This window comes from Daldinia caldariorum (genome assembly GCF_022478825.1).
Source record: "Daldinia caldariorum strain CBS 122874 unplaced genomic scaffold F4812scaffold_5, whole genome shotgun sequence".
Taxonomy (NCBI): domain Eukaryota; kingdom Fungi; phylum Ascomycota; class Sordariomycetes; order Xylariales; family Hypoxylaceae; genus Daldinia; species Daldinia caldariorum.
Genome location: NW_025953041.1, coordinates 724,535 through 750,059, shown reverse-complemented (window position 1 = coordinate 750,059; position 25,525 = coordinate 724,535). Strand labels below are relative to the sequence as shown.

The 25,525-nt window shown below is 38.2% G+C and overlaps 7 protein-coding genes across 7 annotated transcripts; 5 read left to right on the top strand and 2 right to left on the bottom strand.

Annotated features, from left to right (window-relative positions):
• Window positions 1–599: 599 nt before the first annotated feature.
• Window positions 600–1,716, bottom strand: F4812DRAFT_324789 (uncharacterized protein). The gene is made up of 4 exons (XM_047931498.1): window positions 1,607–1,716; window positions 1,425–1,542; window positions 1,085–1,346; window positions 600–888 (listed from the first exon to the last, which is right to left on the bottom strand). Coding segments are annotated over exons 1-4 (435 nt in total). The 5' UTR covers window positions 1,661–1,716; the 3' UTR covers window positions 600–887.
• Window positions 1,717–2,591: 875 nt separating this feature from the next.
• F4812DRAFT_422635 (EF-hand) lies at window positions 2,592–3,815 on the top strand. The gene is made up of 6 exons (XM_047933676.1): window positions 2,592–2,825; window positions 2,887–2,943; window positions 2,998–3,013; window positions 3,085–3,213; window positions 3,334–3,546; window positions 3,607–3,815. The coding sequence occupies exons 1-6, from the start codon at window positions 2,823–2,825 to the stop codon at window positions 3,672–3,674; spliced, it is 486 nt and encodes a 161-aa protein (XP_047791608.1). The 5' UTR covers window positions 2,592–2,822; the 3' UTR covers window positions 3,675–3,815.
• Window positions 3,816–5,566, bottom strand: F4812DRAFT_422633 (uncharacterized protein). Its single transcript, XM_047933675.1, has 3 exons — window positions 5,394–5,566; window positions 4,176–5,221; window positions 3,816–4,111 (listed from the first exon to the last, which is right to left on the bottom strand). Exons 2-3 carry the CDS (start codon window positions 4,873–4,875, stop codon window positions 4,002–4,004), a joined length of 810 nt encoding a protein of 269 aa, XP_047791607.1. The 5' UTR covers window positions 4,876–5,221; window positions 5,394–5,566; the 3' UTR covers window positions 3,816–4,001.
• A 1,929-nt stretch (window positions 5,567–7,495) lies between these two features.
• F4812DRAFT_450522 (voltage-dependent anion channel) lies at window positions 7,496–8,879 on the top strand (the record flags this gene model as incomplete). Its single annotated transcript, XM_047936099.1, has 4 exons — window positions 7,496–7,500; window positions 7,530–7,670; window positions 7,740–8,347; window positions 8,401–8,879. 4 exons carry the CDS (start codon window positions 7,496–7,498, stop codon window positions 8,877–8,879), a joined length of 1,233 nt encoding a protein of 410 aa, XP_047791606.1.
• A 287-nt stretch (window positions 8,880–9,166) lies between these two features.
• F4812DRAFT_422627 (RCC1/BLIP-II) lies at window positions 9,167–11,582 on the top strand. Its single transcript, XM_047933674.1, has one exon. The coding sequence runs from the start codon at window positions 9,409–9,411 to the stop codon at window positions 11,191–11,193; it is 1,785 nt and encodes a 594-aa protein (XP_047791605.1). The 5' UTR covers window positions 9,167–9,408; the 3' UTR covers window positions 11,194–11,582.
• A 139-nt stretch (window positions 11,583–11,721) lies between these two features.
• F4812DRAFT_422626 (glycoside hydrolase family 2 protein) lies at window positions 11,722–15,618 on the top strand. The gene is made up of 5 exons (XM_047933673.1): window positions 11,722–12,648; window positions 12,714–12,736; window positions 12,787–13,333; window positions 13,385–13,436; window positions 13,492–15,618. The coding sequence occupies exons 1-5, from the start codon at window positions 12,043–12,045 to the stop codon at window positions 15,402–15,404; spliced, it is 3,141 nt and encodes a 1,046-aa protein (XP_047791604.1). The 5' UTR covers window positions 11,722–12,042; the 3' UTR covers window positions 15,405–15,618.
• Window positions 15,619–15,626: 8 nt separating this feature from the next.
• On the top strand, window positions 15,627–18,475 carry F4812DRAFT_422621 (uncharacterized protein). Its single transcript, XM_047933672.1, has 3 exons — window positions 15,627–16,468; window positions 16,547–18,384; window positions 18,447–18,475. The coding sequence occupies exons 1-2, from the start codon at window positions 16,048–16,050 to the stop codon at window positions 18,148–18,150; spliced, it is 2,025 nt and encodes a 674-aa protein (XP_047791603.1). The 5' UTR covers window positions 15,627–16,047; the 3' UTR covers window positions 18,151–18,384; window positions 18,447–18,475.
• Window positions 18,476–25,525: the final 7,050 nt, after the last annotated feature.

Below are 25,525 nucleotides of genomic sequence, written 5' to 3'. Positions count from 1 at the left end.
AAAACAGTTTACAAAGCCATATGCTTATCTCTCTCCATATCTATTCTTAGCTACTTCGCGACCCAAAACCGAGCGTTATAGTTGATAACTTGATATTATCTTTAATATTATTATTGTGAGATCAACTCCGACGCATGGCTAAGTCCATATTATGCTTTCTTTGATATGCACTCAGGTATCCACGGGAGGATAGACTTGTCCCCTAGGTACATATATACCTACATGCTGAGGTACGAACTTAATGTTATATTGATTATTCGGCTCGTTGTACCCCGTCCGGACACAATCTACTTTGTCTCCTATCATTAACTTGCTTGTAGCTCCTGTGGCTCCTTGGGGATCGTTGCTTCGTTCTTCTTCTGTGAGTTTACTGCATCAAGCTCTTGTGGGTGACTGGGAGCATCCAACTCTGTCTTCACAGCTGACTCTCCGTGTAACTCTGTCTTAGACCGTGCTTCAAGTCTCTTTCGCCTACGACGCCATAGCAACCACGAACTTATACCAACGACCGAAAGTACTGCAAAGGCACCTACAACGGGACCAGCTATCCAAGCACGGCTAGTTGGCTCCGCTGGTTGGGCGTTAAGCAGGGGTAATGAGAGAGTACTTGTCGCTACAAAATAGCCAGTGATGTTATTACAATTTGGAAATATTTGAACACAAGTCGTTTACCACTGCTAGTAGGATTCCGAGTACTGTTTCGGTTTCCGATACTCGTTGTCCAGTCATCTGCAATCTGCAGATAAGTTGTTGTAAAACTCAATGTCGTTGGCCCTCTATCAACCTCCGTTGTAGTTAAGACAACTGTAGTTGCCGGGATTGGCGCAAATTTCGTGAATACAGTGGAAAATAGCCAGGTTGTTGTAACTCCTCCGTTTACTGTTGTGTCTACTCCACAGTTAACAAAAGCCAAATAAGAGGTTGGTGTAATTAAAGTTGTAGATTGTGATAGCTGATCTAGGACGATAAAGACATACTATAAACAAAGTTAGCCAATGTTTTCCCAAGTTACTCAATTTTGTAAGTTGTTCAGAAATAAAATTTATTCTCAAAGGGTAGTAGCAATAGGTGGTCTTCGTCATACCATGGATATGTCCGTGTCACAACATCATAAGAAGTATATGTCGAAGGTGACGAGTTTGGTGTTGATGAAGGCGTAGGAATTGTGCTCGGTTCTTCCGAATCACAATAGGTAAGCAATGGGGTGCCAGATAATACCTCAGTCCAATTGCCCTGATTGGATTCTATGCATGTTTTACACGAATCGCGGTATTTCGTATAATCAGAGTCAGCCGCACACAGACTTGGCACTCTGCCAACCCTCTGTGCTTCAACAACTGCATTATCTAATAGGTGCAGTTTTTCATGTGAGTATGAATTTTCCCAATCAAAAAAGATGTGTAAGGAGGTGGCTCTAGACTTACTGCATGTGCTATAGCACACAGATGGGATGGTCTCGGCCCTAACAGTTATCAGGCTCAACATCCGCATGTCTGGAGGGCAATATGAATTTAGATGGTTAATAATTCGCACAACGTGGAGCTAGAGGTAACGGCAGGCTTTTAAGCAAGACTTTCTCAAGTATGACGCCAAGGTTTCTACTGACCCCAATCTTTCGGTCCGACTTTAATTGGTTACTTGAGACGATCTCTCCAGTCATAGTCTACAGAGTTGTAGTACATGCGGGGATTGACTGAGAATTGTCGTGTCGCTTGCTGACGGCAGACACAAGGTTACACCAGACATGGCATCAACGATGGACTATTTACCAATTCACCATTTTATTGGGCCATCCTGAGATAGGTCAATCATAATATGTAGTGCTACCAACGCGGAAATCTGTATTGCAGGCACTAAAGCTTATTGAAGATTAGAAAGTTTACCTCCTGAGAGTTGTATCTTTACAAAAATTCATAGCCGTAGAATTAGTCTTTTTATTAAAGACCATACTGCCAGAATTGTGGTGCTGGATAGGTGTAAGTATGATATTTCTAGAATTTACACTCTAAATACTACACCACTACCAGTTCAGCGCGACCGGGTGCAACGCCACCCGTACTACGTGACCGTTACACTGCAACTACTATAATATAATAATAACTACCTCTAATATATACATGCGGCCGCGTTGTACCGGTTGTGTTTTATTAGTCGCGTTATAATACGCGAGTTTATACACCGTAAGTGGCTTTACCTAAGCTGCTAAGGTATTTTATTTTGGTTTAAGCGTGTTACATGTAAGATACAGATAGGTACCTAAAGTATGGCTTTACTAACTAAGCTATAAAGGTATGTATAAAGTGAATGTGTTATATACCTATTTTTTGGCTGTACAATTATAGTTACTATTATTTACTTGAGTCGACTTCTTAAATATTAACAGCAACGTGTTTATCAGACTAGGTAAGTTACTACCTTACAGAGGTACTTAATCTAATCTGATTCTGGTATAACTCCACTTGAAAGTGATCCTACAAACTAAGTCGTTGCAGCTAGGACTGGTAGGAATGCCAGTAATGGGTGTGGATCTTATATGACTGGAACAGATTACGGACCGTGGGACCGTGCCACCCTTGTGATGATCATGCAGTTGGGAGAAGATACTTGGTTGGCCCCTGGAACAGGAGATGGTTTCATGCAAATCATCCTCCTCCTTCGAGCGCTGCCGATTTTCCCAAATTTTATATATTCTCCTCGTGAACTCCCCTTCCATCGTCGAATCATCTTCCCCTTCATCAATTATAAAAAATATCGCGAATACCTCAGACTTTGACTCATTTACATCATTGACCTAATTGCAAGATCCACCAGTGAAATTCGAAATGGTGTGTTTACGACCTCCGATTGAAGACTGGCTCAATTGAACCCTGCTAACTCGACGACTAGGCTCGAAACCTGTCACCAGAGGAGATCCAAGTCTTCAAAGAGCTCTTTGACTCATATGTGAGTGTTGGCGATTGCATGAACTGAGAAGATCCTGGACTGACCTCGTTCTAGGACACTGATAAGGGCGGTTAGTGCTTGGTGTTTATCGAGATGAGGGATGAGGGATGAGCTGATGGTGTTTTTACTGACTGTTATTAGGCAACATAAGTGTGGAAGAGTTTGCGAAAGTGATGTCCCAGAGCCCTGGGAAGCAGCCCACAGAAGAGGAAGTCCAACAAATCATAAAAGAGGTGGATCTTGACGGTGATGGAACTATCAATTTCAATGGTAAGGCTCAGTGTCTAGTCCTTATCCAGCATCTGCGGGGGCGACGTAAAAAAAAAAAAAAGAAAAAACCGATTGGAAGGTTATGAGGCCGTATTCACATAACTAATACTCAGTTACCAGAGTTTATCACGATGATGACAGGACAGCCCTACCCGCCGGTAGAGAAAGCAGAAGTTGACTATGTTAAAGCATGGAAGCAATTCGAGCCTTCTCTCAATGGTTCTATTACACAGAGCCAACTCCGGCAACTTGTAGCCGAATTGGGAGAGTCTATCGGCGACGTAGAAGTGGATCAATTAGTCAACAACATAGATGGAGAAGGCAAGATCACTTGTGAGTCGAGTCTGCGCTGTCTTACTTAATGAACATGCGTCTTGGCTAACTGATATTCAGTCCGGGAGTTCGAAACTTTCATGAAGAACCGAAGTCTGGTGGATGAGATTGTGAACGGTTATCGGTGATCAATCTGATATGGCGCTCCTAGCACAAAGCTATGGAGCACAAGAATTGAATCAGGGATAAGAAACGAAAATTATATTGTTGAACTACCTTAGGTAGGAAATGATATAGCGAAGTTCAAAAATAAAGCATGAAAAACAAGAACTCTGATCTAACAACCCATCCAAGCCATTTGACTTCAGTAGATGACCGCACTGGAGTTTCGTAAGCCATCATCTAGGTACCTGGTTACTTCACCTGCAACACAGCCCGCCACTCGCCACTCAGAACACCCGAAACACCGGTAGTGATGCCTTTCCGCGTATAGATACCTCTATACATTCTTTTTTTTACTTCTTCTGGATGCTCTGGAGGTAAGTGAAGATGCCGTCGATCCTCAGCTCCTCGTTGTCCTTGTAGCCAGGCACGTATCGGTCGCCCCACGGCTGGAGTTGAGTGTCTAAGTAGATCAGAGTTAGCACCGCTATTAAAGCACCTAAGTAAACTTGCTTGACGAGTCTTACCCCAGGTGGCAGCTGGCTTCTTAGCACAGATGAAAGTAAAAGTCTCGTTGGTAGCCTGGATAAGGTCGAAGTTGGGAAACTCTGCGACGATGTTCTGCCAAGTCTCGTTGCTGACACCTCGTTCCGGGCCGTTGTAATCGATACCTATGCCCATGCCGGTCACGAACACCTCGGGTTCCTTGAAGTAGGAGATGGTGCGGGTCGTGTGGAGCGCAATGGCGTCAAAGACCAACTGGATGCGGCGGCCGTCCCAGTTATCATCTGCGTACGTGTTGAGGAAGTTCCTCGAGGCGATGGCTCCATCAACTTCGAATCGCTTATCCGTTGAGGTGACTGGGGAGTCAGGGGTCTGGTCCCAGCCGAGATCGTGTAGAATGGCAGCCACGGCTTGCACCTCAATGTCGACGGTATTCAGAAGCGTCTGGTTGTTCGCGATGATCTGGGATCCAAAGAGCCAAGAGCGAATCTGGTGCTTGTATGTAGCGTCATCGCTGTGGTTGCGAGCAAACTCCTTTGCAAGACGGACGATAGGCGTGTCAATGACGGTAAGCCCCGCTATTGTGGTGTTTGGGTAAGGAACATTGCCCAGAACTGGGATACCACTTGGCCTAGATGATGGGTAGTATGGGTAGAAGGGGGCTGAGGCGCTAAGGGAGGCCAAGCCAGCGACAAGAACGAGAGTGCTCTGAGTGACGTGCATATTGGCGTTTGATAGTAAGGCGATGCTAAGGCGAGTTTGTTACCGGGTGGACTCGTTACTAGTCGTTACTAGGTTGGTGATCTACCTATCTGAAGAAACGACGACCTTGATGGTCTATATATACACTCTTTTGGACCCCAGACTCCGGTACGACGGATATTATCCATAACTCCATGTTGGTTTGCTACTGGCACTTAGACCCGTTCACGCAGCTACACGAAATATCTGAGTGTCGCTAGTTGGTCGAGAACAAATCTCTCCTGTCAGCTCTGAGGGTTACGAAAATCGATTTGATTGGACAGGGCTTGATGACATAGTAAGAAGAGATGCGATTGCTGTAAGGTTGCTGTAATGGCGTCTAGAATTAGTAAGTGAAGAAGAGCTGAGAGAGGGCAACAGGGCTGGCCATCTGATTGGTGCGGGACATGTTCTATCGCCAAACCGCGGTTATGGGTAACATTGATATTACTAGTGTGACCCCGACGGATATATTTGACAACTTATAAAATGTAACTCACATTATCACCGGCTATTTTCGCGGAGGTGGGTATACTACCGTAGGTCGTAAAGGCTTACCGTCGACAGCGACGCACGTAACAGTTGAGTTGCACAGAAATTACTAAGGACCAATAGACGACCCCTGCCTCAAACTGCATATACAGTAATGCTCCCCAACACCCCGGGTTGATGCTGATTGAAGCACATAGCATTGTAGCAACTCAAGAGGGGCTAGTCATATCTTGATCTCGAATCAAGCTTCCTAATTCACGCTATATCTCTCGGCCGCATCGAAGTCCCTGCATAAAGGACCCCGGCCATAGAGCCCATCGCGCTGATGATTGGCGAAGTATTACCCATCAAGCATGGTCTGGAAAGCTTAACATCGTAGATAAGAAGCGAATTTCGACCGCCGTAAATAGCAGCTAGAAACTTTACGTTATTTTGCGTGCTCCTTACGTGCCTTTCCCATCGTATGTATGCACGATTCAATTGGAGTGACGAGTCTTTGGTCCTGGTTCTACAGTAAAACTGGCTTACAACGCTGTATTGGGGTAAAATGCCCCAAAGGCAATCGTTGAGAGAGCATGTGCCGCAGTAAAAGTTCATAGCAGTTTTACACCAAGGCAAACTTGATTTTGAGCTTGTCGTTGATCTTTCTTTCCGTGTTGCGCCATATACCAATGGCTTCTCAATATGATTCGCAAGTTCTGTGTTTCCTGACCACGAGGGCATTTTTAAGGGGCACTTCTGGATCCGCGATTCGCTAATTATATCACCATGGAATTTCAAGTTCAAACAAATGCAAAACGACATAGAGAGGTTTCCATTATCAAGATACCTAGAACCCTCGCAAGTAGCATGATCATATTTGATTGGTCCAACATCGAGCCCCAACAGAATCGCTTATCCATTTACTCATCATGTTTGTCGAGACCCGAAAAAGTCACCCTGAGAGCCAAGACTTCAGATTCGTAAGGTTGAACGCGTCCACAGTCGTAGGGGGTGAGGAAAAGTGGCGTAGAGTAGCATGGTGAGCCACAGCCCAGCAAATGAAAGCAGGTCATAGCCAACTATACTACTGCGATGTATAGAAACACTGATATACAAGGTTGTTCTCAGGCCCATCAAAATGAACCTGGTCGACAACGAGCACCTCGGTACCAATGCATACGAGCCTTGGTTCCTGATAATCTAATACTTCCTAACATTTTGAGGTTCGATATGTTGAGCAACTCGTCTGATATCCTGGTCTAGCGAAGCGATTCTTGTTCGGATTAAGAAAGTCGTCACTGCTCAGGCTCATGTGAAGCGAATAGTGCTTAGTCTGTAATATGAACACCATAGCACGGTTGGCCAGTCTCGTGGAATCTACTATCTACACCAACATGTGAGGTATCAATCACGTAGTTTGTGGCAGTGCCCTACCAAGATCTTCACAGCTAGGTACCAAGATATGCCGGTCCTCGACCTTACCGGCTCTAGACCAGCAGCGCAAACAGCTCTAAACCAGCGCCTCTCTTCCCTCTTATTTGTCATGTAGTACATGTGCTATATGAGGGAGTTTCTTGGCCATCGTGGGTCTCTTACGCATCTAGGTAGCTTTCTAGCCTTGGTATTAAGATACATCCTACTATTTCAGGGAATGTTGTACACGATGGGGAAGCCTCGTTGCCATGTGATGTATCATTGCCACCTCTATTTTGTATGTTTGGGGTGTCGGTCCTGACTTTGGGATCCTTGGCAGCCAACGGTTTTGATTGAAACCTGTTTCATTTTGTATTAACATAGTGAGCCGCATGATCTAGAATCACTGATAACTTATAAGGCGGATTGGGTATGGTAAGATAGGATAGGACTCGTGTGCTAACTTCTAAGAGGTATAGACTTCGAATCTATAAAATTACCATACAATCCTCCCCTCTTTTCCATTCTACTCTAATATTATCCCTGTTTTCGATTTCACTTTCGGAGCCGCCTAGCATTGCGTTATTGGTGTAATTTAGAGCTATGGACAATGGTAACGCTTCAGATTCAGACAAACACAACCCCTATCTTACTGATGACCCACTGCTGCTTGGCAAACAACTAGGGAAACATACATTGGGACAAATTTCCAACGATGAAGTTGATGAGCAAGATCTGAGCTCCAGCAGTAGTGCAACCCGAGTTAACTCACCAATCGCTTCCGTATGCAATGGTAAGGAGGGCCATGATGTCGAGAAAAGAGAAGACAACCTTGACGGTATCGATATATACGATCCAGACCGTCCAAAGTTGAAGCTTTCCCGGAGGATGTGAGTACCTAAAAAGCCCATAGCTCAGACTCTAAGGTCAATGGTTTTAGCTTATTCTGAATCTACTAGAACTCACTTCACTTGGGCTTGGTTTACTTTATCCATGAGCACTGGGGGCCTAGCCCTTTTGATTTATGCCCAGCCTCACCAATTTCCTGGACTTCGACAGATTGGGTTCGTCGTATACGTCGCAAACATCGTTATCTTTGTCGGCATAGTCGCCACAATGACTATGAGATTCGTGGTGCATAAAGGCACTTTCAAGACGTCCATCACTCATTCTCGAGAGGCCTTTTTTGTGCCAACAATTTTTCTCGCTATAGCGACTATCATTACGGGTACCCAACGTTACGCTATTCCTCAAGAAACTCCGTCCGCCGTATGGTTTATATCGGCTCTATTTTGGGGTTATGTGGCAGGCTCGTTGTTCGTTGCCATCGCTCAGTACAGTTATGTATTCAGAACGCATAGCCTTGGTCTCCACACTATGATGCCAACGTGGATCTTACCAATATTTCCCATTATGCTCTCAGGGACAATCGCATCCGTTATTGCGGAAAATCAGCCTCAGATGAACGCCATTCCGATCATCGTGGTGGGATTAACATGCCAGGGGCTGGGCCTCTCTGTGGCGTTTATGATGTACGCTCATATGGTAGGGCGTTTAATGTCACGAGGTAAGCTTTGGTATGATGATACACGAAAGGGGTTACCAGCTGAACTATTTCAGGTATGCCAAACCGCGAACATCGAACAGGCTTGTTCATGAACGTTGGCCCACCAGCATTTACAGCTCTAGCAATTATCGGTATGGCAAATGGTCTACCTGATAATTTGGATATCAATGCGGGTATGGTGCTTGATATGACTATAATCAAACCTATCGCAGTTGTATGCGCGATATTCCTATGGGCGCTCTCGCTGTGGTGGTTTGGTATTGCGGTAGTGTCTGTCATCATGTCACCACCGGAATATTTCCACCTCAATTGGTGGGCGATGGCATTCCCAAACACAGGTTTCATATTAGCTACAATTTCCATTGGAAATGAGCTCCAGCATGAAGGCATTCGCTGGTTTGCGACAGGGATGTCTATTTGCTTACTCCTTACGTATTGCTTCGTCTTTTACAATCTGGTCCGAGCTGTTATCGTTCAAGATATCATGTATCCAGGCCGCGATGAAGATGTACTGGACAACACAGATAATTAAGGATAACTAATGGAGAGCGAAATTGTACCTACTTAACCTAATAGGAGGTAGTACTTGGATATAAATTGTTGCATTGGAGATTGGAGGTTGAAGGTTGAAGGTTGAAGGTTGAATGTTGAATGTTAGACGCAGATGTAAATAAAGGGGGAGGGGGAAGGGGAGGCAAAAGAAGATAAGGCTTAGAGAAATAGAATTTTATTATACACGCACTCCTCGCTTTACATAGCATCTCGTACAATTCATCATAACATACCCCGCACTTTACATAAACCGTTGTAGAAGTAAAAATAATATGCCCCACCATTTGCTGGCTTATGCACGTATTATTTTATGTGCGTTTTGATTGGATGACCTCATTACTTTTTTTTCTATTTCTACTGTCTCTCGACGCTGTCGCTGTCAATTCTCCTCCCTCTGCGAATGATTTTATATATAAAAGACCTCTAGCGATAATTCGGATTGAGATTGAATACCTAAGGTTAGTCGTCATCCGCTACTGGTTTGGTCCAGAACCGAATATTTTTCGACCATGACTATCGTCCGTCGAATCGCTTTGCGCCATGGCTCCCTCTTATACCGTTATCCCAATTCCACGAATTCCCTCATTCGCCAATGGCCCAGATTAGCTAGCACTAAAACAGGAAGCAATGGAGCTCAGAGTAAGCGTTGGAGCGCTGGAAAACTCCTAGGTGGGATGTTAGTAGCCCTGGCTGCTGGAAGTGCCGTTGCGTTGTATCCGGCCTTAACCAAATCACCACCGAAACCACAACAAGCCGTTATCGAGTACGAGAAGACACGGCCAACCAGTCACTCTAAAGAGGAAAATCGCGACATAATTAGCAGCCAACATCTCCAAGTAAAGAAGAGTTGGGAAAATCCTGGCGTCTATGCGTGGGGTTCTAACTCAGGTCGAGTAGCCGCACCCGACTCAACCGATACCGTTGTGAAGACGCCACGAAGGATACCATATTTTGATGGCATGCTACTAAGGGATATAAAGCTTGATCGCGACTTTGGAGTAGCTATTACTGAGAATGGCAACCTTGTGCAGTGGGGCACAGCTTTCTCGAAAGCGAACCCAACCCCTGCCGAAACATTGAAGGGTAAAGATCTTGTCAAGGTTGAAATATCGCGAGATCGTATTATTGCTTTGGGGAAGAACGGAACTGTTTACTCGATACCTGTAGCAGGAGCTGACCAGACCTCTGGCAAGAAATCGCATCAGACATCCTGGTTCTCTTTCTGGTCCAGTCCGGAGACCGTCAATTATCGACAACTAAAACCGAAGAACCTCGGCTGGGGCGAAAGCATCATCGATATTGCCAGCGGCTTAGAACATGCCTTACTGCTCACATCCAAAGGACGCGTCTTTTCTGCTGCTTCTAGCACATCTGATTTTCCTTCCAAAGGTCAAATGGGTATACCAGGCCTTACTTGGGCAACCCGACCCGCAGGACCTTATGATGAGCCTCATGAAATTATCAGCTTGAAGGACTTTAAAATTAGAAAGATAGCGGCCGGTGATTACCATTCTCTAGCGCTTGATAACAACGGGTATGTCTTCGTTTTCGGCGACAATACATCGGGCCAGCTAGGCTTTGAAGTAGAGCCTGAATTCCCTTTCATTGATGCTCCTATCCCGCTGCCATTCAACAAACTTTACAGCGGGTCGGGGAAGCAACCGCGAGTAACATCTATTGCAGCCGGCGGTGCGAACTCATTCTTCACTATAGACGCAAAGCGAGTTGCCGGTTCAAAAGAGGATGCCGATTCTGTTAGGGACCTGGGCCGAATTACCGCCGATACCTGGGCTTGTGGCTCTGGCATCCATGGTAGCCTAGGCACAGGGAAATGGACGCACGTTTCACTTGGTCCTTCCAAGATCAAGTCGCTCTCGGGACTCTTCGAGTGGGATGAAAAGACGGATTCCGTTGTTCCCATTCGCCTAGCCCGATTGAGCGCTGGCAGTAACCATGCGGCAGCAGTCATGGAAAACGTTACTTCCGTCAATGCATCTAACACCAGTTCGCCTAGCCATACAAACTGGGGCGCAGATGTACTATTCTGGGGTGGCAACGAACATTATCAGCTGGGCACGGGAAAGAGGAATAACACCCCCTTGCCAACTTATATTGAACCCCTAGATGGCGGGGAAGGTGACGCAGAAAAAGGACGACAAGGCGAGCATCACAGATTTCAGATCACACCTAGGACAACAGTTAAGATCGGAGAGGGCGGCTCGGGAAGAAAAGTTAGTATTGAGCAACGCGTGGAATGTGGTCGTTTCGTGACAGCTGTATATTCCGGAGCATAAAGTTTCAAGGGTCATTTATATGGGAACCTCGTCGGATTCCCCCTTGGTGTATATTAGGAAAAAAAAGATATGGTAAAATGGGATGGGAGGTTGGTTTGAATCTTGGATTGGTGATGCTTGGCATGAGCATGAGGTCTTTTGATCATTATGGATCTATATTGATACCCCCTTCTCAATCTATAACATTTCTTGTACACATCAAAGTCGTACATCACCTTCATTGTACAGCTCTCCGCTTAGGTTACTTGCGTTTGACCCTTCGCGAAGATGTCATCAGATACTAATTCGGGTTGGACTTCAGCCGAGCACGCGATTAATTCTCTGTTTTAGGTACCTCTCAGGTGTGTTGTTGGTTAGGTTAGGTAGGTACCTAAACTTCCAAGTTATACATGAACATGGCAATACTTCTGCTACCCGAATGTTACTGTAGGTATGGATTTCTGTCACGATTCGGTTCGTGTTTGGATTTCCCCGCACCGAGCCTCTTGATTTCAGTAGTATTCGATGATCGGTCCCTTTCTAATCCAAGTAACACCTACCTAACCTATGCAGACATCTGTCATTTTCCATATACGGTCCATTATAGTAATTATTTCTCTTGCTACCTTTTTTTGCGTTTCGTGTATATATGCGTTCAAGTCGCGAAATCGGCTTTTTCCCCGAAATCCCGAAAGGTTCCCCTTATCACTGCCTTCGGTAGAATAAGGGGTAGAACCACCAACAAGACACTACACCAAGCGTCCAATTCCTTGAGGTGTATCTATAATAGAGTTAACAGGACAAACTTTTACAATTACGAATTATTGATGCGGCAGTTCTCCAGAATAAAACTGAGCATTCGCTTTGACCATGTCTCGAAAGATTCACCCAGCATCTCAGCCAGATTGGAATAATCTTAGCATTCTTCACAAGAACACCCTTCCTCCTCGAGCCAATTTCTATACGTATAACACGGTGCAAGATGCCCTGGCCTTTGACAGCACCAAATCCAATACCTATTCGCTCTCAGGAACTTGGAAATTCAAGTTTGCAGAAAATCCATTTGAGGGCCCGGAAGGATTTGAGGACCCGACCTTCGATACAACAGAATGGGACAACATACCTGTGCCTAGCATGTGGCAACTGAACGGCTACGGAAAGGGGCCTCACTATACTAATGTCAATTTCCCCATTCCCGTTGACCCACCTAATGTACCTTTTGATAGGAATGAGACCGGGTTCTACGTCAAGAAATTCACGATCTCCGAAAAACTTAGGAGCATGCAGCTGAGGTTGAGGTTCGAGGGAGTCGATTCTGCTTTCCACGTCTGGGTGAACGGAAAGGAGGTGGGGTATCATCAGGGGTCACGGAACCCGTCCGAGTTCGATGTCACAGGTGTAATCCACGAAGCGAGCGAAAATACTGTCGCAGTTCAAGTCTATCAATACTGCGATGGCACTTATATCGAGGATCAGGTAGGAGCTACTATTATTGAACCTCTTCCACAACGCAGCCTGTTTCGCTAACAATTCGCCTCTAGGACCAATGGAGGATGAGCGGGATGTAAGCTCAATAACCTTTCCCAGTGTGACAATCAACTAAAGAGCGCATAGTTATCGTGACGTTTACCTTCTTGGGTTTCCACCAGAGTCGCGTATTGAAAACCTATTCGTCCAGACAAAGCTAGACAGCCAGTATATCAATGCGGAACTGAAAATCCGGGTAGATATTACCGGGACCGGCGAACTCCAAGTCGACCTTTGGAATCCATCTAAGAGCAAGGTCATTGCTACGAAGGCAAGACCCGTCTCTCAGGGATATCCTGAGTTCTCTCTCTCCCTACCGAATCCTTCAAAATGGACGGCAGAAACACCAACACTGTATTACCTTGTTGTCTCTTTAAACAATACGAGCTTCGTTGCTCATCGTGTGGGATTCCGACAGGTAGAAATGAAGGACGGCTTAATTAAAGTCAATGGTCGCCGGATCGTCCTTAGAGGTGCTAATCGACACGAGCATCATCCTATGTTTGGGCGTGCTGTACCGTATGAATTCATGAAGCGGGATCTGATTCTTATGAAAACCCACAATATCAATGCGATCCGAACCTGCCACCAACCAAGCGATGTCCGCCTATATGATCTAGCTGATGAGTTAGGAGTAAGTTGTCCACATAGTATTTCATATAATACCTTAATCTGACAAGAACAGTTCTGGGTCATGGACGAGGCCGATCTTGAATGTCACGGCTTCGAGTCAATTTGTAGGTTCATCCTGACGCGTGAAACCATCAATAGTATTGACTGATTCGTACCTAGGTGATGCAGCGCTCTCTCCTGCGGATAGGGCACTTCCATTCCGGGAGCGACAACTCCTCACACGAAAGGATGCTGCTCAGTGGACAACAGATAATCCTGCTTGGGAGCACGCCTATGTGGACCGCGCGAAACAACTAGTTTACCGTGACCAACTTCATCCCTCTGTTATAATATGGTCTCTTGGAAACGAGGCTTTCTTTGGCCGGAATTTCAAGCCCATGTACAATTGGATCAAGTCATATGACGACAGCCGACCCATACATTATGAAGCCGACATATATGCTGAGACCATGGACATGTACTCAACCATGTACCCACCGATAGAAACCATCGTCGAATTTGCGAAGGACGATTCTAAACGCAAGCCCCTTATCCTATGCGAGTTTATTCATGCGATGGGCAACGGTCCAGGTAACATTAAGGAGTATATCGACGCTTTTTACAGTCATCAGAAACTTCAAGGCGGCTTTGTCTGGGAATGGGCGAACCACGGTCTCCTTAAGAAAGATGAGGAATCCGGCGATGAGTTCTATGCCTATGGTGGAGACTTTGGTGATGAACCGAATGACAGCAATTTCATTATGGACGGGGTATTGCACTCTGACCACACACCAGCCCCTGGATTGGTTGAATACAAAAAGGCGATTGAGCCTGTCAAGGTCGTGTCCTACACATCGCACACAGCCACGATCATCAATAGATATGACTTCATTACGCTTGATCATATTGAATGTACTTACGTTATCTTAGACGAGGGCGAACCAACCGCTCATACTGGCAAGATCGAAATCCCATCTGGCATACAACCTGGCCAAACCGCCGAATTAGCACTCCCCCCTCGATCCAGGAATTCAACTGGAGAAGAAATATTACAATTGAATTTTTGCCAACGCGCCGCTACCCCGTCTCTTCCAGCTGGGTTTGAAATCGCCTTCGAAGAGATCCCGTTAAATAACCCTTCCCTTCCCCCTTCCCTTCGGTTTCAGTCACCTGAAAACTTGACTATTACTGAAACATCGACTCTTTGGTCAATTTCGAGCCCGGGTACATCATGGACTTTTTCGCCCGTCCACGGAAAACTACGATCCTTCAGAAAGAATCACACCGAGCTCCTAGCTGTGGGTCCAGAGTTCACCGCTTACCGGGCACCGACGGATAACGACGCGCCTCAAGACGGGCGCGACTGGAAAAACAGGCTGTTGCACCTTGCTAAGTGCCAGACGCGTAGTTGCCGGCTGGATACCGAACCAGACGGACACGCTGTCGTAATCCGGGTGGAACAGCGATTTTCTCCGCCTGTCCTTTCGTGGTCCGTTGATCTCGACATCACTTACACGTTCTTCGCATCGGGTGCTCTCGCCATACGCGTCAGGGGCAAGCCAAAGGGGTTGAACTTGCCACGCACGCTTCCGCGCATAGGCATCACCATGCAGCTGCCAAGCGAGTGGGCCGGAGGAAATAAGGATGCGGCGGCCGTGACTTGGTATGGACGCGGGCCGGGCGAGAGCTACAGGGACAAGAAGTTGTCGCAGCGCCTGGGCGTATATCAAGTCGCCCAGGTGTCCGAGCTCTGGACCGACTACGAGTACCCCCAAGAAGGCGGCAACAGGACGGACACGCGATGGGTGAATTTCACGCATGTCAGTGGCGAATCGCTCGCGGCTCGGTTTTCGGATCTGAATGACCCCGATACGAAGCGGAAGCTGTTTGATTTCAACGCTTCGCATTACAGGGTGGCAGATGTGGAGGCGGCGAAGCATCCCTACGAGTTACGCAAGAAGAAGACGGAGAATGTGGTCTTGAGACTTGATGCGGCGCACCACGGATTGGGAAGCGGCTCTTGTGGACCAAGTACGAGGGATGAGTACCTGTTGTTGACAGAGGATTTCGAGTTTGTTGTTGTGTTATCTTAAAGCCTTGCTAAGGCCATGACTTCTTAGAAGCGCATCGCAACTGTTTCCACAATTTATATCGCTTCCATGTCTATATCGACATGAAGATACAATGTATGGAAAAATAAAAATAAAAATAAACTGGGTTATCGGTATTGCTTGAACTTAGCTTGAACTCGAAGTATTCATACAACAGTAGACCATTCAGCGATTCCTCATCCCTAAGCCGATTGTGACAGACTACTCCATTAGCGGTTGGTTGATTGGTAAAGGCGTGCATGTATATAGAACACAAAACCGCCCCCATGTTGCAGCACACTAGTTTCTTCCACACAACTGTGCGTTACCATTGCAGTGCAACTATATTTCGCAGATCACCCTCCTCTGAGGCTTCTAGTCCAAAGTACGTAGCTACCTCTATGTAATAAACTATTGAATATCTTGATACCCCAATTCCTTATCCCAATTCCGGGGCTTTGTTAACTTTATGCGTTCCCAATGATGGGAGCTCTTACTCTGGATCTACATCTTACGAGAGGGAAGTGAGCCTCGAACAGCAACGTCTCGTGAGACAAAGCTCAAAAGATTCGGAAAATGGGCTTCATTACCAAAGCACGCCTGATTTATCTGGAGCAACTGAGCTTTCTTCGGAGGTTCGTCGATAATGGACAGCGTTATCAAACAATTTGAAAACCGGATATTTCAATCGGACAATTTATTTCCTTCGTGGCTCGATTCCGATCCTCCTTCCCTCAGTACAGAAACCCAGGAAAGCGCGCCAAACATGTCTCCAGAGGAACCGCCGATTGATATCTTTTCCGGTCATCTTGAACCCTTTGGGAATTTATCTCATGAGGATGTTGCGGGCCGACTGTTTACCGGTTCAACTTCAAAGAAGCCCAATCTCTTAAACCCAACGAATTTGAATCCTGCCTTTTCTGTATTGCCACCATTCGACGCAGTAGATCCATATACTGAGCTCAGTGGGCCCTCAAGTAATAAGGAAGACACTTTTTTGAAGCTGAATTCAACGAGTGCCGACGAGCAAATCGCATTCACCTCGACGACACAAGGAGACTTGAGTCCAGGTATGTATGATTTCTTTCTACCGGATATATCCTTCAAATTAGTAGCCATGAATTAATTGCCTCTTCCGCTCATATCAGGGTGGAATCCTGGCATGGATAGTACGGGAATTAATGATTCTGACAACAAACTGGAAAATGTTACCAGACAGAAGAATTCTGAAATAGAAACTTCTCAAGAAGCTCTCGGAGATCGCCTCAATCATTCATTATCAAGTCCGTTACCAAGTGCATGTAGCTCGCACCCGTCGAACCTAGGTAACTCGAGCAACGTAACCGAATACGACTCGATGAACTCAAGTGACTTTGAAGACGAGTTGAATTGGGTAGATCACGGCGTCCTCCAACCACTTATATCACCCATATTAGACGAACTACTGCAGAAATATTTCAAGACTCTTAGTCTGTCTAGATATCCGCTAAACACAACTCCTTCCGGAAGCACGCCATCACGCCATCAAAATCCCGCAACGACTCAGCAACACGGCGAATCTGCCAGCAAAGACGCAATACCTCTACCACGTGGTAAGAGGGGTTACAAAGACAGTAACCAGCATCAATCGGGAGATGAATACGAAGATGAAGACAAAAATCCAAGGAAAAGAACTAGGTACCTAGATCCGCCCATCGAAGTTCAGCCGACTTTCTGGGCATGTCCATTTTCCAAATGGAAACCGCTATCCTATCGTAAATGCTGTCAGTATATCTTAAAAGACATTTCCAGAGTAAAGCAGCACCTTCGTCGCTATCATGAGAGGCCACCCTATTGTCCCGTCTGCTGGAAGGTATTCCCGGAGGAGGATGGGTTTGAAAGTCACATCCAAAGCCGCACCTGTTCTCCGCGGCCTAAAGCGGATCTAGAGGGCGTCACGTCAGTCCAGCAGAAGCAACTCGAGCGCCGTTCCGACAAGCAACTCACGAAGCGAAAGCAGTGGTACGCAATTTACGACATATTGTTCCCAGGACAACCACATCCGGACAGCCCGTATTTGGAGAGCGACCTGTCTTCGGAATTGTTGTCGTTCGAGAAGTTCATGGCTACAGAAGGGCTCCAGATTGTGGAGCGTGCGGCTCGGGAACACATCCCGCACGATCTGATGCCGCTTCAGGACGAGGTGCTGGCTTTCTCGCAAACCTTATATCAGCAGGCCATACCTCAGATACTCAGAAGGTACGACGCCACGAGACCTGTTCATAACAGCCCTGATATACTCAAGGGATCCGGGTTACCGTCGGTGAGTGGAAATGATTGCGATTCCGGGCGTGGGACCTTATCCCACATCAGCCACGATAGGGATAGCGGGGATCCAGAGCAGGACAGACAGGAAGCACAAGATCTCGCTATGGCAGATCGGATTGACTGTACTGGTTTCAACTTGGCGCCGGGTGATGACGCTCAGATACAAGCGTTGTGGATTACAGATCAAGCTATGGGGGACGCAGTCCAACCTCACGATATACACACCGTCGACACAAGCGTTCCAACAGGCCCCCAACATCTTACACCTTACGCGCCTCTGGATTCGCCGTCAGGTTTCACCTTCGATAACTTCGACGAGCAGTTATTCGCATCAGGTGGGGCCGCAACGGGGCTCGGTGGCGGCCAAAACGGTATTTGGGATGCTGATTTCAGCGCCACGCTTGGAAATGATGGGTTATTGGCATCGACAGGTCAATTTTGAAATTACTATTAGATCTAGAATTACAGTCGGTGGTTTTATGGAGAAAATCTGGTTTTGGTGGCAGATGAGAATAGATGGTCAGATGCGGGACACGACGACCATCTATAGCATATAAGTTTTCTAGTTAACAGACAGGTACCTAAGTTAGTGGAAATCAAAAAGGATGGGATGTGATTATCAGCATTCTCGATGAGGCTTTTAGAACAAGCGACTCCTTCGTTCCGCATGATATGTCTAGGCCTTCCGTTAATTCCCTGCATTTACTCTTTGGGGGAGAAATTGAGAGATAAACCTACCATACGAACAAATATAAACGATTGCTATATATTTCTGAACTTAATATATAACTAAAACAATTAGTGTCACGTAATTATGATAATATAATAGGATTGTAATAATTATTATGTGCCTTAAGTTTACGAAAAGTTATTATTATTAACTTACATTAAATTAATTTTTCCTAAATAAGCTTTTTTATAAAAAACGAAGGAAATTTTAAGCTTTTAATTAAATGTAATAGTTTTTATAATATAAATCCAATAAATATATTAAAAAAAAATTAAAAAATTTATTTTATATAATTTTATATTTTTTATACTTATATAATTTTTATTTATATATATTTTTAAAATGTAAATATTATAAATTAATAACCGAGGAAATTACATTTAAGCTTAAAAATAGGGTTTTAATATTTTTTAATACGAATAAATTTTAAAATAACTTTATAAAAAGTAATAATTTAAATGATTTTATGTAATTTTAACTAAATTAATTAAATTATATTAAATCATATAAAAATGTTATAAACGATAATAATAAAAAATAATAAAAAATATTTCATATAATTATTAAACGTTTTTTATGTATTTAATTATTTATTTTAAGCTTATTAACTATTAATTTAAGTTTTATATTTAACCTATATAAAGGGAAAAACTTTAAGCTTTTTTAACGAACATTTTAACATTTATTTAATACTTAACTTATATTATTATTATTTACTTAAAAATTAAAATTTATTAACATTATATTTTAACGAACTTAAGTGTAAATTCGTGTTACGAACCACGGCCCGATGAAGCCATACCAAGTATGGAAGCGGGGGACAACCAACAACGTTTTCGGTTGAACGTCGGATAATTGGATCTTATGGATCTTATTGATCTTAGGGATCCTACAAGATCCATAAGATCCCTAAGAACCACAAGATCCACGATAACCCCCGAACAAGATCATAAGGGTAAAAGAGGGAGGTCTACGGGATATTTAAACCATCATGTATCTAGTCATTCATTTACGTTTCCTTAGCTATCAATCTAAGTCTTATATCTCACCCATATAAGGGGAAGGACTCCAAGCCTTCCTGACGAACACTTTCAACGTTCTATTGACACTTGACCCGTATCGTTACTGTTTACCTAAAATCAAGACCCCAGTTATTACACTCTAACGGACCTGAGTGTAGGTTCGTCACAATTCGTTACATAAATTTAAAATTATTAAATAATAAATAATTTAATTATTTTATTAATGGCAATTATATGACATTATGACGAACTTACACTTAGGTCCATTAAAATGTAATAACTAGGGTTTTGATTTTAAATAAATAGTAATAATACGGGTTAAATGTTAATTAAATATAAGAAATATCATTAAAAAAGCTTAAAGTTTTTCCCTTTATATAAATTAGATATAAAATTTAAATTAATAATTAAAAAAATATAAATAAATAATTAAATATATAATATTTTAAATATTTTATAAACTTTTTTATTTATATATTATTTCATTTAATATTTTTACAGTTCTTATGGTTTTTAAAAATCTTAAAGATTTTATAAGATTTATAAAATTTATAAAATCCATAAGATTTAATTATCTAAAGTTTAACCGAAAAATATTATTAATTATCCTTTATTTCTTTATTTAATATAGCTTTTTTAAGCCGTTAATTCGTAATATTATTCCTTTTTTTCTTAGTTTTTTTATTTTCTTATTCTCTTTCATTTTCTTAAATATTAACTTATGTTTTATAATATTAAAATATATTATTAAATTTATTATAAAAGTTAAGCGTAAACTTAATTAAAAAGTTATTTATAAAACTTATATTTTTTTTATTAAAATTTTTAATTTTTATAATTTCCTATATTTTTACTGCTTTTATATTAATAAAATATTTTATTTTTTAATTAAAAATTTCTTTATTTATCATTATTACGTTAAAAAAATAATAATTATTTAAATTATAATATAATAAAAATAAATTTTTTAAATAGTATTTCATTAAAATTATTTTAATTATAAGAAAAATATTATAAAATTAAGGAGAAATTGCTCGGATTTAATAAAAAAATTAAAACTTATTTCATTAAGATTTGTTAATATTAAACGTTAATTAAAAAACGCTAAAATAACATGTTTACATATATTAAGTAGTTTAATTAATTTTAATTTTAAAAAGAAACTTTAAAAATTAAAGCTATTAAAATTATATATTATAAAGAAAAGTTTAAATATTTAGAAAAAGAAAAAAAAGGTAAGAATTAAAGTGTTTTTAATTAAATTAATTTATTTATACTTTTTAATTTTTTTAAAAGTAACCCCATGTTATGAGTTAATAGGCAACGAAGCCATACCCAGTATGGAAGCGGGGATATTAACCAATAACGTTTCGGTTGAACCTCGGATATATGGATCTTATGGATTTTATGGATCTTATGGATCTTATTAAGAAACATAAGATCCTTAAGATCCCTAAAAACCATAAGATTTATAATGCCTTTAGTAGAACATTAAGTAAAGAAAAGATTTACGGGATATTTAAAAACCATTATATATTTAGATATTTATTTGCATTTTTTTAATTATTAATTTAAATCTTATATTTAATTTATATAAGGGGAAGGATTTTAAGCCTTCTTAATAAATATTTTTAACGTTTTATTAATATTTAACTTATATTATTATTATTTATTTAAAATTAAAACCTTTATTATTATATTTTAACGGATTTAAATGTAGGTTTATTATATTTTAATAGTTTTTTAATTAATATTATTATTAGTTAAATGTAATATGAGTGTTAATTTAAACAACAATATTTCTTTATTTACTTAAATTAATTATAACCTATTTATTTTAAAATATTTATTAAACAAATTTCCTGAAAATTAACTTTTAATAAAAATTAATTAAGCAAAATAATATAATAAACCTAACGTACTACTTTTTAATTACATATTATAATTTATTAATAATATGGTTTTAATAAAAATTAAATCCTAAGTTAGATTATTTAAAGAGGAAATAAAAAAAACGATTAAAATTATTAATAAAGAAAAAGAAAAGACCTTAACCTAAGGAAAATAAATTAACCTTTTAGGGGAAGGACTTTAAAAGGTATATTAAGATTATAAAAAACTTAAGAATTAGGTTAAAGCCTTTAAAAAGGAATTAACTTAACTTAAAATTAAAAAAGATAAAAACCTAAATAATAATCTTAATAATAACTTTAATAAGGACTTTAACTTATAACCTATAAGGTAATAAAAACTTACAGTTTTATTATTATTTAATAAGGGATTTAGGCTTTTTCTATCATTTAAATATAATGGTATTACAGATATAAAAGCCTAATTTAATATAATTAAACTTTATTTAATTTTTTTTTAAATTAATTTTAATAAAAATAAGTATAAGGTTTTAATTATATATTAATATTTAAAAGGTAATACCTTTAAATAGCTTTAACTTATTATAAATAACTATTTTAATAATATTTGAAAAGAAATAAAAGAATTTTAATACGTTTTTAACAAATATTCTAACTTCGAAAATAAAATAAGATTAATGTTTAATAACCCATTTAAAAAAGAAGATACTTAAAAAGTAATTTAGAATTTTAAATAAATTAAAAGAGCTTTAAAATACGTTATTAAATTTAAATAATTTATAATAATTATTTAACTTTTTAAAAATATTTAATTTAACTATTTTTATAAAAGATTAATTATATAAATTAAAAACAAAATCTTTAAAAAAAAAAACTTTAACATATTAATAAATATATTAAACAAACTATTATTTATAATAAGAGATTATATAAAAGATTTTAGGAAAAGAAAATTAAGAAGCTTATTTTTATTTGTACTAAAAAAGAAATAAAAGAGGTTAACTTTAATACAATTAAGATAAAAAAGTTTAAAAAAAATATAATTAAAATTAAATGTTATAACTGTAATAAAATAGGCCATATATTTAAAAACTGTAAGGTATTTTGTAAGTAGCTTAAAGTATTAAAAGGACAATCTGAACCTCAAGTTGCAAAAATAATATCTTTAAGAGCGTTTAATATTTAAGTTTCTTAAATTGCTTTAAATATTAAGAATTATATTATTATTAATAATTATTACTTTTAAAAAAACATTTATAAATATAATAAATAAAATTGCCCGCATTATTCTAATAATGAAAAAAAATAAATAAGAAATTAACTTATATCTTAATTATTTTTATTAACTATTAAGGCTAAACGGGGATAGGACATGGATAAAAATTGCTTATAAAAAATGCCTAATTATATTAAAAGGTAGTATAATTACAACCCAAAAGAACAAATACTTATAATAATTATCGAAAATAATTTAAAGGGTAAATTTTAGGTAATAATTTAAATAAATAATTATAATAAGGACGAATTTTATAAAATTATAAAACTTATAAATAAATAAGAAATTGCAATAAAATAATGAGAATATAAATAACTTTTTTATAAATTAAATAAAATGGAATAATAGATAATAAATTATTAGACGTATAATTATAATATTATAAATACGGATTTAAAATGGCTAATTAAAAACAACTGTGCTTATATTTAAAAATAAATCACCAAATAAAAGAAAGAATAAAATAAGGAGTTCTATATATTCCCAATAAATTAAATAACCTTAATACCAATTATTACAGCCCCTATCTAATTATAAAAATTAAAAATACAGTATTTCCCAGTTATTAAAAGATTATAAGAGAAATAAGTGGTATATATTAAAAGAAAATCTATTATAATTACTATTAATAAATACCTTAGAATATAAGGAAAAAGAATATTAACTATAAAAGCTAATTTAAAAACTGTAAGAACTAATATCCAAAGGATAATATATATGTTATAAAAAGCTATTAAAATTGAATAATTATTGGATATAAACGGATGGATTTCCATCCTTAGTATTAAAAAGCCTAATTTAAGGTTAAAAACATATGTACATAATCTATAATAAAACCTAAAATATAAAAAATATCATAAAATATCCTGGATATTTTATTTTTATAATTGTTATTGGATATATAACTTAGCTAAAAAAAATATTGGATTTTGGTTTAAATTGGTTAAAAAATATTTACTTATATATTAATGTAAAGATATTAATAAAGTACGGATCAAATTCGAACTTACCTCGTTAAATAATATACGAATAAATAATATGGTCTTAAATATCGCTTTTTTAATAGAAAATAAACCTTGAGTTTACACATATTTCGGAAGAACGTGGGAAAATTATAATTAACATAAATATAAAGTATATATAATTTATAAGTCTATTACTTTAAGGAAATATATAAATTAATATAAAAATATAAAGGTATTTAATAAGGTCCTAATAGAATTTATTAAAAAATAATAAAAATAACTTAATAAAAAAAATATTAATAAAGAAAATGTCTTATTAAATCTTAATGCAATCTAAATTATTAACAATTATTTATACGTTATAATAAAATAAAAAAATTAGAAATTTTAAATATTAATTAATTATAAATATTTAATAAATATTATTAATTTTAATATAATTAATAAATATTTAATTAATTATTAAAAGAAAGAATTGCTATATTAAAGATTAATAATTAACAAATAATTAATTAAATATAATAAAAGATAAATTAAATAAGAAATTATAAATCTCCCGGTCCGGATTTAATAAAAAGATTATTTAATTTCCTTTAATATCGTGAACACCTAATATAACATGGTTCTAAGAAAACCCTAATTAAAAGCTAATAACTTTAAAATAGATTAGCAGAAGAATACTATCAAATAATTATTAATAGAATTAAATACGGAAGGTTACAAACTTAAGCATCGGAAAGAGGCTAACTTAAACGAACTTAATATAATAATAAAAAAGTATATATTTACAGCTTTTAAAAAAGCTTATAAAGTAATATCTTTATATATATTATAACCTACAAAATTAATTAAGGAAATAAAATAATAAGAAATAATAAAAAGAAAAATTAAGGCAATATATGATAAATTTATTAACGTACTAAAAAAATACCAAAAGAAATATTCAAAATTATTCGCTAAAAAACCAAATATAAATACTGGAGTCCTAAATTATGGACTTTATAACCATAAAATAAAGTTTAAAAAAAAATAATTACCCAAATTAAATAAAATATACCTATTAAGTATAGATAAATAAAAAGCATTAATAAAAATTATCGAACAAAAGTTCGAAAAAGGATATATATAGAAATCAAATTCCTTAATAAGGAGCTCAATTTTTTTAGTATTTAAAAAAAACAAAAATAGGATATTAAGATTAAATAAAAATAGAAATATAATATATCAAAATATATACAATTATTAATACCTTAACTTTATTATTAAGTAAAATAATTATTTCTTACTTAATATTAATAACCTAATAAAAATGATAAAAAACGTAAAATAATTTATAATATTAAATCTTAAAAAAGCATTTTATTTAATTTAAATAGCTAAAGGTAATGAATGGAAAATAGCAATATAAATCCCTTTTAATTATTATAAATGCTTAATTATACTATTTAAATTTATAAATGTGCTAATAATATTTTAAAAAATAATTAAAACTGTATTACAAAAATTTTTAAGAAAAATAATTTTTATTTACTTAAATAATATCCTAATTTTTTCCAAAACCCTTAATTAATACGAAAAATATATAAACGAAATATTAAAAACTTTAAATAAAATTAACTTACTAATAAACCCAAAAAAAAAGCAAATTCTATATGCAAAAAATTAATTATTTAAGATATATAATTACACCTAAATAAATTAAAATATAAGATTTAAAAATTATAATAATATAAGAATGGTTTACACTAAATAATATTATTATTATATAATAATTTCACGGATTTGCTAATTACAGTAAATGGTTAATAAAAGATTTTAACAAAATTATAAATTTTATTATAATTATTATATGTAAAAAAGAAAGAACTTTCTAATGAACGCCAGAAATAAATAAGGCTTTTAAGGAAATATAAAAGGCTATTATTAATAACCTAATAATAAGGTTACCCAAGC

Bases quoted from the DNA above. Each gene is read 5' to 3' on its own strand.
- F4812DRAFT_324789 (XM_047931498.1), bottom strand. From the start codon at position 1,660: ATGACTGGAGAGATCGTCTCAAGTAACCAATTAAAGTCGGACCGAAAG. The intron at 1,543-1,606 runs GTCAGTAGAAAC...CGTTACCTCTAG, and splicing joins AGTCGGACCGAAAGATTGGG to CTCCACGTTGTGCGAATTAT. The intron at 1,347-1,424 runs GTAAGTCTAGAG...TGCACCTATTAG, and splicing joins TGTGTGCTATAGCACATGCA to ATAATGCAGTTGTTGAAGCA.
- F4812DRAFT_422635 (XM_047933676.1), top strand. The intron at 3,214-3,333 runs GTAAGGCTCAGT...CTCAGTTACCAG, and splicing joins TGGAACTATCAATTTCAATG to AGTTTATCACGATGATGACA. The intron at 3,547-3,606 runs GTGAGTCGAGTC...ACTGATATTCAG, and splicing joins TGGAGAAGGCAAGATCACTT to TCCGGGAGTTCGAAACTTTC.
- F4812DRAFT_422633 (XM_047933675.1), bottom strand. From the start codon at position 4,875: ATGCACGTCACTCAGAGCACTCTCGTTCTTGTCGCTGGCTTGGCCTCC. The intron at 4,112-4,175 runs GTAAGACTCGTC...TGATCTACTTAG, and splicing joins GAAGCCAGCTGCCACCTGGG to ACACTCAACTCCAGCCGTGG.
- F4812DRAFT_422627 (XM_047933674.1), top strand. From the start codon at position 9,409: ATGACTATCGTCCGTCGAATCGCTTTGCGCCATGGCTCCCTCTTATAC.
- F4812DRAFT_422626 (XM_047933673.1), top strand. From the start codon at position 12,043: ATGTCTCGAAAGATTCACCCAGCATCTCAGCCAGATTGGAATAATCTT. The intron at 12,737-12,786 runs GTAAGCTCAATA...AAGAGCGCATAG, and splicing joins CAATGGAGGATGAGCGGGAT to TTATCGTGACGTTTACCTTC. The intron at 13,437-13,491 runs GTAGGTTCATCC...ATTCGTACCTAG, and splicing joins TCACGGCTTCGAGTCAATTT to GTGATGCAGCGCTCTCTCCT.
- F4812DRAFT_422621 (XM_047933672.1), top strand. From the start codon at position 16,048: ATGGACAGCGTTATCAAACAATTTGAAAACCGGATATTTCAATCGGAC. The intron at 16,469-16,546 runs CAGGTATGTATG...TTCCGCTCATAT, and splicing joins GACACAAGGAGACTTGAGTC to CAGGGTGGAATCCTGGCATG.